General features: G+C 46.3%; 1 protein-coding gene across 1 annotated transcript; it reads left to right on the forward strand.

Moving 5' to 3' along the window:
* Positions 1–748: 748 nt before the first annotated feature.
* On the forward strand, positions 749–12,644 carry LOC115180378 (prolactin-like; the record flags this gene model as incomplete). The annotated part of the gene is made up of 4 exons (XM_029742428.1): positions 749–946; positions 8,625–8,732; positions 9,753–9,932; positions 12,377–12,644. Coding segments are annotated over 4 exons (687 nt in total), but the record flags the coding sequence as incomplete, so codon positions are not given.
* Positions 12,645–13,420: the final 776 nt, after the last annotated feature.

A 13,420-nucleotide genomic window follows, 5' to 3' on the forward strand; every position in this document is an offset into this window, starting at 1 on the left:
TTCTATCCCTCTGTCAGTGTCAGTGTTGTCTCTCTTCTCCTTCTATCCCTCTGTCAGTGTCAGTGTTGTCTCTCTTCTCCTTCTATCCCTCTATCAGTGTCAGTGTTGTCTCTCTTCTCCTTCTATCCCTCTGTCAGTGTTGTCTCTCTTCATCCTCTTCTCTAGGCTGGTGAGACAGGATCCAAAGCTCTCCCTCTATCCTGCCCTTTCCTCCTTCTCATTGCTCTTCTCATTGTCCCCCTCTACCTCCTGTCCTCATCCCTTCTCCCTCTATCTTTCCACCAGTTTGAGTGCTGCATCTGCCTTGTGAGACAGGATCCCATCCTCACCTCTCTCTGTTCCTCTTCTCACTCTCTCTCTGCCGGTGCTGCTCCTGACTGGCTGGCGGGTGAGACAGGATCCCATCCTCACCTCTCTCTGTTCCTCTTCTCACTCTCTCTCTGCCAGCTGCTCCTGACTGGCTGGCTGGTGAGACAGGATCCCATCCTCACCTCTCTCTGTTCCTCTTCTCACTCTCTCTCTGCCAGCTGCTCCTGACTGGCTGGCGGGTGAGACAGGATCCCATCCTCACCTCTCTCTGTTCCTCTTCTCACTCTCTCTCTGCCAGTGATGCTCCTGGCTAGTGAGAGGATCCTGTCCTCTCCCTCTATTTCCCTCCTCTCTCTCAACACCTTCAACCTCCTCTCTATTTCTCTAGTCCCTCTATCTCTCTCCTCTCCTCATCATCCTCATCCTTCTCCCTCTCTCCCTCTCTCTTTCAGTGTGGGCTCTGCTCCTGGTGTTGGTGTGTGTGGAGCTGTGTGGCAGTGGCAGGGCGAGCGCGGCGCCTATCTGTGTCCACGGCCAGGCGGGGTGCCACTTCCTCTCCCTGGCAGACCTCTTTGACCGGGTCATCCAGCACAGTGCCAGGATGCACAGCATCTCCAGTGACCTGCACTCTGAATTCGTAAGTCCCCTTACCTTTCTCTAGTATGCTCAAGGTTACCTCTTTCTTTCTCTCGTTCTCTCCCTATCCCTCTCTGTATGTCTCTGTCACTAATGACACAGTCCTAGTCTCTCCCTATCCCTCTCTGTATGTCTCTGTCACTAATGACACAGTCCTAGTCTCTCCCTATCCCTCTCTGTATGTCTCTGTCACTAATGACACAGTCCTAGTCTCTCCCTATCCCTCTCTGTATGTCTCTGTCACTAATGACACAGTCCTAGTCTCTCCCTATCCCTCTCTGTATGTCTCTGTCACTAATGACACAGTCCTAGTCTCTCCCTATCCCTCTCTGTATGTCTCTGTCACTAATGACACAGTCCTAGTCTCTCCCTATCCCTCTCTGTATGTCTCTGTCACTAATGACACAGTCCTAGTCTCTCCCTATCCCTCTCTGTATGTCTCTGTCACTAATGACACAGTCCTAGTCTCTCCCTATCCCTCTCTGTATGTCTCTGTCACTAATGACACAGTCCTAGTCTCTCTCTCTCCCTCTCTGTATGTCTCTGTCACTAATGACACAGTCCTAGTCTCTCCCTATCCCTCTCTGTATGTCTCTGTCACTAATGACACAGTCCTAGTCTCTCCCTATCCCTCTCTGTATGTCTCTGTCACTAATGACACAGTCCTAGTCTCTCCCTATCCCTCTCTGTATGTCTCTGTCACTAATGACACAGTCCTAGTCTCTCCCTATCCCTCTCTGTATGTCTCTGTCACTAATGACACAGTCCTAGTCTCTCTCTCTCTCTCTCTGTATGTCTCTGTCACTAATGACACAGTCCTAGTCTCTCCCTATCCCTCTCTGTATGTCTCTGTCACTAATGACACAGTCCTAGTCTCTCCCTATCCCTCTCTGTATGTCTCTGTCACTAATGACACAGTCCTTGTCTCTCCCTATCCCTCTCTGTATGTCTCTGTCACTAATGACACAGTCCTAGTCTCTCCCTATCCCTCTCTGTATGTCTCTGTCACTAATGACACAGTCCTAGTCTCTCCCTATCCCTCTCTGTATGTCTCTGTCACTAATGACACAGTCCTAGTCTCTCCCTATCCCTCTCTGTATGTCTCTGTCACTAATGACACAGTCCTAGTCTCTCCCTATCCCTCTCTGTATGTCTCTGTCACTAATGACACAGTCCTAGTCTCTCCCTATCCCTCTCTGTATGTCTCTGTCACTAATGACACAGTCCTAGTCTCTCCCTATCCCTCTCTGTATGTCTCTGTCACTAATGACACAGTCCTAGTCTCTCCCTATCCCTCTCTGTATGTCTCTGTCACTAATGACACAGTCCTAGTCTCTCCCTATCCCTCTCTGTATGTCTCTGTCACTAATGACACAGTCCTAGTCTCTCCCTATCCCTCTCTGTATGTCTCTGTCACTAATGACACAGTCCTAGTCTCTCCCTATCCCTCTCTGTATGTCTCTGTCACTAATGACACAGTCCTAGTCTCTCCCTATCCCTCTCTGTATGTCTCTGTCACTAATGACACAGTCCTAGTCTCTCCCTATCCCTCTCTGTATGTCTCTGTCACTAATGACACAGTCCTAGTCTCTCCCTATCCCTCTCTGTATGTCTCTGTCACTAATGACACAGTCCTAGTCTCTCTCTCTCTCTCTCTGTATGTCTCTGTCACTAATGACACAGTCCTAGTCTCTCCCTATCCCTCTCTGTATGTCTCTGTCACTAATGACACAGTCCTAGTCTCTCCCTATCCCTCTCTGTATGTCTCTGTCACTAATGACACAGTCCTAGTCTCTCCCTATCCCTCTCTGTATGTCTCTGTCACTAATGACACAGTCCTAGTCTCTTTCTCTCTCTCTCTGTATGTCTCTGTCACTAATGACACAGTCCTAGTCTCTTTCTCTCTCTCTCTGTATGTCTCTGTCACTAATGACACAGTCCTAGTCTCTCTCTCCCTCTCTGTATGTCTCTGTCACTAATGACACAGTCCTAGTCTCTCTCTCCCTCTCTGTATGTCTCTGTCACTAATGACACAGTCCTAGTCTCTCTCTCCCTCTCTCTATGTCTCTGTCACTAATGACACAGTCCTAGTCTCTCTCTCCCTCTCTGTATGTCTCTGTCACTAATGACACAGTCCTAGTCTCTCTCTCCCTCTCTGTATGTCTCTGTCACTAATGACACAGTCCTAGTCTCTCTCTCCCTCTCTGTATGTCTCTGTCACTAATGACACAGTCCTAGTCTCTTTCTCTCTCTCTCTGTATGTCTCTGTCACTAATGACACAGTCCTAGTCTCTTTCTCTCTCTCTCTGTATGTCTCTGTCACTAATGACACAGTCCTAGTCTCTCCCTATCCCTCTCTGTATGTCTCTGTCACTAATGACACAGTCCTAGTCTCTCCCTATCCCTCTCTGTATGTCTCTGTCACTAATGACACAGTCCTAGTCTCTCCCTATCCCTCTCTGTATGTCTCTGTCACTAATGACACAGTCCTAGTCTCTCTCTCCCTCTCTGTATGTCTCTGTCACTAATGACACAGTCCTAGTCTCTCCCTATCCCTCTCTGTATGTCTCTGTCACTAATGACACAGTCCTAGTCTCTCCCTATCCCTCTCTGTATGTCTCTGTCACTAATGACACAGTCCTAGTCTCTCTCTATCCCTCTCTGTATGTCTCTGTCACTAATGACACAGTCCTAGTCTCTCCCTATCCCTCTCTGTATGTCTCTGTCACTAATGACACAGTCCTAGTCTCTCCCTATCCCTCTCTGTATGTCTCTGTCACTAATGACACAGTCCTAGTCTCTCCCTATCCCTCTCTGTATGTCTCTGTCACTAATGACACAGTCCTAGTCTCTCCCTCTCCCTCTCTGTATGTCTCTGTCACTAATGACACAGTCCTAGTCTCTCCCTATCCCTCTCTGTATGTCTCTGTCACTAATGACACAGTCCTAGTCTCTCCCTATCCCTCTCTGTATGTCTCTGTCACTAATGACACAGTCCTAGTCTCTCCCTATCCCTCTCTGTATGTCTCTGTCACTAATGACACAGTCCTAGTCTCTCCCTATCCCTCTCTGTATGTCTCTGTCACTAATGACACAGTCCTAGTCTCTCCCTATCCCTCTCTGTATGTCTCTGTCACTAATGACACAGTCCTAGTCTCTCCCTATCCCTCTCTGTATGTCTCTGTCACTAATGACACAGTCCTAGTCTCTCTCTCTCTCTCTCTGTATGTCTCTGTCACTAATGACACAGTCCTAGTCTCTCCCTATCCCTCTCTGTATGTCTCTGTCACTAATGACACAGTCCTAGTCTCTCCCTATCCCTCTCTGTATGTCTCTGTCACTAATGACACAGTCCTAGTCTCTCCCTATCCCTCTCTGTATGTCTCTGTCACTAATGACACAGTCCTAGTCTCTTTCTCTCTCTCTCTGTATGTCTCTGTCACTAATGACACAGTCCTAGTCTCTTTCTCTCTCTCTCTGTATGTCTCTGTCACTAATGACACAGTCCTAGTCTCTCTCTCCCTCTCTGTATGTCTCTGTCACTAATGACACAGTCCTAGTCTCTCTCTCCCTCTCTGTATGTCTCTGTCACTAATGACACAGTCCTAGTCTCTCTCTCCCTCTCTGTATGTCTCTGTCACTAATGACACAGTCCTAGTCTCTCTCTCCCTCTCTGTATGTCTCTGTCACTAATGACACAGTCCTAGTCTCTCTCTCCCTCTCTGTATGTCTCTGTCACTAATGACACAGTCCTAGTCTCTCTCTCCCTCTCTGTATGTCTCTGTCACTAATGACACAGTCCTAGTCTCTTTCTCTCTCTCTCTGTATGTCTCTGTCACTAATGACACAGTCCTAGTCTCTTTCTCTCTCTCTCTGTATGTCTCTGTCACTAATGACACAGTCCTAGTCTCTTTCTCTCTCTCTCTGTATGTCTCTGTCACTAATGACACAGTCCTAGTCTCTCTCTCCCTCTCTGTATGTCTCTGTCACTAATGACACAGTCCTAGTCTCTCTCTCCCTCTCTGTATGTCTCTGTCACTAATGACACAGTCCTAGTCTCTCCCTATCCCTCTCTGTATGTCTCTGTCACTAATGACACAGTCCTAGTCTCTCTCTCTCTCTCTCTGTATGTCTCTGTCACTAATGACACAGTCCTAGTCTCTTTCTCTCTCTCTCTGTATGTCTGTCACTAATGACACAGTCCTAGTCTCTCCCTATCTCTCTCTGTATGTCTCTGTCACTAATGACACAGTCCTAGTCTCTCCCTATCCCTCTCTGTATGTCTCTGTCACTAATGACACAGTCCTAGTCTCTTTTTCTCTCTCTCTGTATGTCTCTGTCACTAATGACACAGTCCTAGTCTCTTTCTCTCTCTCTCTCTGTATGTCTGTCACTAATGACACAGTCCTAGTCTCTCCCTATCTCTCTCTGTATGTCTCTGTCACTAATGACACAGTCCTAGTCTCTTTCTCTCTCTCTCTGTATGTCTCTGTCACTAATGACACAGTCCTAGTCTCTTTCTCTCTCTCTCTGTATGTCTCTGTCACTAATGACACAGTCCTAGTCTCTTTCTCTCTCTCTCTGTATGTCTCTGTCACTAATGACACAGTCCTAGTCTCTCTCTCTCTCTCTCTGTATGTCTGTCACTAATGACACAGTCCTAGTCTCTCTCTCCCTCTCTGTATGTCTCTGTCACTAATGACACAGTCCTAGTCTCTCCCTATCCCTCTCTGTATGTCTCTGTCACTAATGACACAGTCCTAGTCTCTCCCTATCCCTCTCTGTATGTCTCTGTCACTAATGACACAGTCCTAGTCTCTCTCTCTCTCTCTCTCTGTATGTCTCTGTCACTAATGACACAGTCCTAGTCTCTTTCTCTCTCTCTCTGTATGTCTCTGTCACTAATGACACAGTCCTAGTCTCTTTCTCTCTCTCTCTGTATGTCTCTGTCACTAATGACACAGTCCTAGTCTCTTTCTCTCTCTCTCTGTATGTCTCTGTCACTAATGACACAGTCCTAGTCTCTCCCTATCCCTCTCTGTATGTCTCTGTCACTAATGACACAGTCCTAGTCTCTTTCTCTCTCTCTCTGTATGTCTCTGTCACTAATGACACAGTCCTAGTCTCTTTTTCTCTCTCTCTGTATGTCTGTCACTAATGACACAGTCCTAGTCTCTTTCTCTCTCTCTCTGTATGTCTCTGTCACTAATGACACAGTCCTAGTCTCTCCCTATCCCTCTCTGTATGTCTCTGTCACTAATGACACAGTCCTAGTCTCTTTTTCTCTCTCTCTGTATGTCTCTGTCACTAATGACACAGTCCTAGTCTCTTTCTCTCTCTCTCTCTGTATGTCTCTGTCACTAATGACACAGTCCTAGTCTCTTTTTCTCTCTCTCTGTATGTCTGTCACTAATGACACAGTCCTAGTCTCTTTCTCTCTCTCTGTATGTCTCTGTCACTAATGACACAGTCCTAGTCTCTCTCTCTCTCTCTCTCTCTCTGTGTCTCTGTCACTAATGACACAGTCTTAGTCTCTTTTTCTCTCTCTCTGTATGTCTCTGTCACTAATGACACAGTCCTAGTCTCTTTCTCTCTCTCTCTGTATGTCTCTGTCACTAACGACAGAACCCACTATCAGGGACAGGTTGAAAATGACAGTGAAGACACCTGCCAGTTGGTCGGCACATGCCCGGAGCACACGTCCTGGTAATCTGTCTGGCCCCACAGCCAGGTGTATGTTGACCTGTTTAAAGGTCTTACTCACGTCAGCTACGGAGAGCGGGATCACACAGTCGTCAGGAACAGCTGATGCTATCATGCATACCTCAATGTTGCTTGCCTCGAAGCGAGCATAGAAGGGATTTAGCTCGTCTGGTAGGCTCGTGTCACTGGGCAGCTCGCGGCTGTGCTTCCCTTTGTAGTCTGTAATAGTTTGCAAGCCCTGCCACATAAGACGAGCATCGGAGTCGGTGTAGTATGATTCAATCTTAGCCCTGTATTGACGCTTTGCCTGTTTGATGGTTCGTCGCAGGGCATAATAGGATTTCTTGTAAGCTTCCGGGTTAGAGTCCCGCACCTTGAAAGCAGCAGCTCTGCCCTTTAGCTCAGTGCGAATGTTGCCTGTTTGGGGTATGGCTTCTGGTTGGGGTATGTACGTACAGTCACTGTGGGGACGACGTCCTCGATGCACTTATTGATAAAGCCAGTGACTGATGTGGTGTACTCCTCAAAGCCATCGGAAGAATCCCGGAACATGTTCCAGTCTGTGATAGCAAAACAGTCCTGTGGTTTAGCATCTGCTTCATCTGACCACTTTTTTATAGATCGAGTCACTGGTGCTTCCTGCTTTAATTTTTGCTGGTAAACAGGAATCAGGAAGATAGAGTTGTGGTCGGATTTACCAAATGGAGGGCGGGGGAGAACTTTGTACGTGTCTCTGTGTGTGTGGTACAGGTGATCCAGAATTTTTTTCCCTCTGGTTGCACATTTAACATGTTGATAGAAATTTGGTAGAACTGATTTAAGTTTCCCTGCTTTAAAGTCTCCGGCCACTAGGAGCGCTGCCTCTGGGTGAGTGGTTTCCTGTTTTCTTATTTCCTTATACAGCTGACTGAGTGCGGTCTTAGTGCCAGCATCTGTCTGTGGTGGTAAACAAACAGCCACGAAAAGTATATCTGAAAACTCTCTAGGCAAGTAGTGTGGCCTGCAATTTATCACAATATACTTTACTTCAGGCGAACAAAATCTAGAGACTTCCTCAGATTTCGTGCACCAGCTGTTCTTTACAAATATGCACAGACCGCCCCCCTCGTCTTACCGGAGTGTGCTGTTCTATCTAGCCGGTGCAGCGTATATCCCGCTAGCTGAATATCCATGTCGTCATTCAGCCACGATTCCGTGAAACATAGGATATTACAGTTTTTGATGTCCCGTTGGTAGGATATTCGTGATCGTACCTCGTCTAATTTATTGTCCAATGATTGCACGGTGGCGAGTAATATTGGCGGTAACGGCAGCTTTCCCACTCGCCTTCTGCGGGTCCCCACGAGGCATCCCGCTCAGTGTCCCCTGTACCTGCGTTTCTTCCTCTTGCAAATAACGGGGATGTTGGCCCTGTCGGGTGTTGGGAGAATGTCTTGTGCGTCCTGCTTATTGAAGAAAAAATCTTTGTCTAATCCGAGGTGAGTGATCTCTGTCCTGATATCCAGAAGCTCTTTTCTGCAGTAAGATACGGTTGCAGAAACATTATGTACAAAATAAGTTACAAATATCGCGAAAAAACACATAATAGTACAATTGGTTAGGAGACCGTAAAACTGCTGCCATTTCTTCCAGCGCCCTTCTTTTTACTGGTTTCAATTTAGTAAGAGGAAATTGCATGTTTAAAGTGATAGTTCACCCAAATGCCAAAATAACATATTGGTTTCCTTACCCTGTAAGCAGTCTATTGTCAAGGTAAGACAGCAGTCTATTGTCAAGGTAAGACAACAGTCTATTGTAATTTTATCATTTGGGTGAACTATCCCTTTAAAGGTTCTACAAGCTTTTTGTTTCTTTGCTTTCGAAGGCTTTGCTCTTCAGAGATGCAGCTCCTTTGACTCTCTGACCTTTTGCTTTCTACCTACGTCTTCCCTGTCAACTCAATTCCTCTTTCTCTCCTTTCTTCTTCCCTCCTTCAGGAGCAATATGTTCTGCCAAGCAGAAATCATATTGGCAGGATAAACCGCCACTGCCATACAGCCACCATACTAACCCCTAATGGAAAAGAGAATGCGCAGAGACTGGCTGTGAGTCTTACAACTCTGTTTAATCAACTATTGTTTACCATAGTACTACTCCTCTCTGCTTCCTGTAATAACCTTGTCCCTTGTCTGTTCCCTGATGGTACTACCCCTCTCTGCTTCCTGTAATGACCTTGTCTGTTCCCTGATGGTACTACCCCTCTCTGCTTCCTGTAATAACCATGTCCCTTGTCTGTTCCCTGATGGTACTACCCCTCTCTGCTTCCTGTAATGACCTTGTCTGTTCCCTGATGGTACTACCCCTCTCTGCTTCCTGTAATAACCATGTCTGTTCACTGATGGTACTACTCCTCTCTGCTTCCTGTAATAACCTTGTCCCTTGTCTGTTCCCTGATGGTACTACCCCTCTCTGCTTCCTGTAATGACCTTGTCTGTTCCCTGATGGTACTACCCCTCTCTGCTTCCTGTAATAACCATGTCTGTTCACTGATGGTACTACTCCTCTCTGCTTCCTGTAATAACCTTGTCCCTTGTCTGTTCCCTGATGGTACTACCCCTCTCTGCTTCCTGTAATGACCTTGTCTGTTCCCTGATGGTACTACCCCTCTCTGCTTCCTGTAATAACCTTGTCTGTTACCTGATGGTACTACCCCTCTCTGCTTCCTGTAATAACCATGTCTGTTCCCTGATGGTACTACCCCTCTCTGCTTCCTGTAATAACCATGTCTGTTCCCTGATGGTACTACCCCTCTCTGCTTCCTGTAATAACCTTGTCTGTTCCCTGATGGTACTACCCCTCTCTGCTTCCTGTAATGACCTTGTCTGTTCCCTGATGGTACTACCCCTCTCTGCTTCCTGTAATAACCATGTCTGTTCCCTGATGGTACTACCCCTCTCTGCTTCCTTTAATGACCTTGTCTGTTCCCTGATGGTACTTCCTGTAGTACCCATGTTTGTCTCCAGATGTAGACTGCTTCTATGTCTTTGCTTGTGTCTGTCTTCTATCTTTCAACACTCAATAACCAACTCTACAAGAACATACAATTCTACTCTCTCTCTCCTCAGAGAGAGGAGTTAACAGAGGTGATTCTGAAGCTGTTGGTAGCATGGAAGGATCCTCTGTGGCAGTTCCACCAGAACATGGTTCACCAGGATGACTTCAACAACTTCAGCTCCAACAAAGCACTGGAGATGAGCTACATGGTGCACGAGCTCCGCAAGGGAGTCGAGAAGGTGGCTGATAGGGTAAGAGGAAGACGGGGGGAGAACGTGGCTGATAGGGTAATAGGAAGACGGGGGGAGAAGGTGGCTGATAGGGTAAGAGGGAGACGGGGGGAGAAGGTGGCTGATAGGGTAAGAGGGAGACGGGGAGAGAAGGTGGCTGATAGGGTAAGAGGAAGACGGGGGGAGAAGGTGGCTGATAGGGTAAGAGGAAGACGGGGGGGAGAAGGTGGCTGATAGGGTAAGAGGAAGACGGGGGAGAAGGTGGCTGATAGGGTAAGAGGAAGACGGGGGGAGAAGGTGGCTGACAGGGTAAGAGGAAGACGGGGGGAGAAGGTGGCTGATAGGTTAAGAGGAAGACGGGGGGAGAAGGTGGCTGATAGGTTAAGAGGAAGACGGGGGGAGAAGGTGGCTGATAGGGTAAGAGGAAGACGGGGGGAGAAGTGGCTGATAGGGTAAGAGGAAGACGGGGGGAGAAGGTGGCTGATAGGTTAAGAGGAAGACGGGGGAGAAGGTGGCTGATAGGGTAAGAGGAAGACGGGGGGAGAAGGTGGCTGATAGGGTAAGAGGAAGACGGGGGGAGAAGGTGGCTGATAGGGTAAGAGGAAAACGGGGGAGAAGGTGGCTGATAGGGTAAGAGGAAGATGGGGGGGAGAAGGTGGCTGATAGGGTAAGAGGAAGACGGGGGGAGAAGGTGGCTGATAGGGTGAGAGGAAGACGGGGGAGAAGGTGGCTGATAGGGTAAGAGGAAGACGGGGGAGAAGGTGGCTGATAGGGTATGAGGAAGATGGGGGGGAGAAGGTGGCTGATAGGTTAAGAGGAAGACGGGGGAGAACGTGGCTGATAGGGTAAGAGGAAGACGGGGGAGAACGTGGCTGATAGGTTAAGAGAAAGATGTAGGGAGAAGGTGGCTGACAGGGCAAGAGGAAGATGGGGGAGAAGGTGGCTGATAGGGTAAGAGGAAGACGGGGGAGAACGTGGCTGATAGGTTAAGAGAAAGATGTAGGGAGAAGGTGGCTGACAGGGCAAGAGGAAGATGGGGGGAGAAAGGTGGCTGATAGGGTAAGAGGAAGATGGGGGGAGAAGGTGGCTGATAGGGTACGGGACGGTTGAGCTAGCATAGGCTAATGCTATTAGCATGAGGTTGTAAATATCAAGAAAATTTCACAGGGCATAGACATATCTGATATTGGCAGAAAGCTTAAATTCTTGTTAATCTAACTGCTCTGTCCAATTTACAGTAGCTATTACAGTGAAAGAATACCATGCTATTGTTTGAGGAAAATACACAGTTATGAACTTGAAAAGTTATTAATAAACCAATTAAGCACATTTGGGCAGTCTTGATACAACATTTTGAACAGAAACGCAATGGTTCATTGGATCACTCTAAAGCTTTGCACAAACACTGCTGCCAGCTAGTGGGCAACATCTAAATAGCGCCTGGACTGGAAAAATACATTATGGCATTTCTCTTGCATTTCAAAGATAATGGTACAAAAAACCACAAAAAAACGCATGTTTTTTTTCTTTGTATTATCTTTTACCAGATCTAATGTGTTATATCATCCTACATTCATTTCACATTTCCACTAACTTCAAAGTGTTTCCTTTCAAATGGTATCAAGAATATGAATGTCCGTGCTTCAGGTCTTGAGCTACCGGCAGTATGTCATTTTAGCCGAAAACTGAAAAAAAGGGTCGGATCCTTCTACATAAACATTTCTACTTGACTCTGCAGCTCAATTCTAGAAAACAATCATCACTTAAATCCATCATTACTATTTGTTGTTTGGATGATTACGTTGAATATTACCTATGGCTTTATGTAAGAGTTATAATGTGAAATGTCTCACAGATGACGAAGTGTGTATGTCACTGATTGAATCACAGAGATGGGGGAGAAAAACAGAGAGACAGAGAGAGAGACAGAGAGAGAGAGAGAAAGAGAGAGAGAGAGAGAGAGAGAGAGAGAGAGCAAATAAGGCAGAGTTAGCCTTGAGCATACATACTATAGTGACAGTGAGTGAGTGTGAGAGAGAGAATTAAAGAAAGATATAGATAGTTGGAGAGAGAAAGCAAATTAAAGCAAATAAGACAGAGTTAGCCTTGAGCATACTATAGTGAAAAGAAAGTCCTATAGCAGCTTGATCCATAGTGACATTGTGTAGACTGATGTTGACACCATCACTGAGTCAGTGACGAATGCAGATGCCAACCAGGATGTCACTAGACAATCCTCGCTCTGCTACTGGGTTGGCATGTGACTCACGAGAGAAGGCACACACACACACACACACACACACACACACACACACACACACACACACACACACACACACACACACACACACACACACACACACACACACACACACACACACACGCACACACCTCATTTTGCAATATGTACAGAAAGTAAAATTCCTTGTCTCTGACAATCCACTGTCTGTGTCCCTCTCTCTCAGATGCAGAACCTGGGGATGATCAGTAACTCCCTGAGTGGCCTGTCCTCCCCTGAGGCCTTGGACCCCTCGTCAGACACCAGCGGAGAATCCCAGGCCATGAGCGACCACGACCTACTCTACTGCTTCAGAAGGGACTCCAACAAGGTCCAGAACTACCTGAAGATCCTCAAATGCAGGATCGTACCTGAGAACGGATGCTGAGATGTTGAGACAAGACAAGAGGCGTGACTTTCACAAGCTACCGTGTCAATCAAGGAAATGGGACACATCATGAATAGACATGATGATAAGACCGAGAGAAGAGACTGGGACTGTGGCTCTTTCCTCCTCCTGACAAGTCCAACAATAACTTCCACCAGCGACAATGTCTTAATGTCTTCTATGTACTGTATATATTTCATGACACAGAGAAATATAGCACAGATGTGAAATCTTAATCTGATCACCCTGTTGCAGGAGAATTTTCCTGCAATGCAGTCAATTTTAAACATGTAGTGTATTTGAGATTTCAAAATGGCTTCTGAAGTTCTTAATTTCCACTTTGAAATTTCATACTTGATTTTCCCTTACGAAAAATGTGTCAATCCCTACAAAAATTATCATTAATTATAATCCACGTAATAATTCACATTTCCTTTTGCTGCAGGATTATTTTCCTGCTGTAGAAAACTGGCTCAAATTAAATCCTACACCTGTATGTAACTTATCTTGATGATGAAAACTTGAATTTTCTCTCAGAGTTTGGGGGGCAGAGCCACTGGAGTAGAATATCATAAATACCTCCATGACCATATCACCTTTAGGTTTAGAGTACATGCATGTTTCATATAATGAATCCATTTCATGTTTTAAATGTACATTTTCAAGAGGGAGAAGGGCTGTAACTCAGAAAGAAATTGATGGAAATTAGCAAATATGTGTTTATTTTTATTTCTAAGACCAACTAGACATGAAATGTTCTTTAAAAGAAATAAATCGTGACAAAATCAGAACTCAGAACTCTATTGTGTGTGTGTGTGTGTGTGTGTGTGTGTGGTGTGTGTG

The sequence above is a fragment of the Salmo trutta genome, chromosome 40 (genome assembly GCF_901001165.1).
Source record: "Salmo trutta chromosome 40, fSalTru1.1, whole genome shotgun sequence".
In the NCBI taxonomy this organism is placed as follows: Eukaryota; Metazoa; Chordata; class Actinopteri; order Salmoniformes; family Salmonidae; genus Salmo; species Salmo trutta.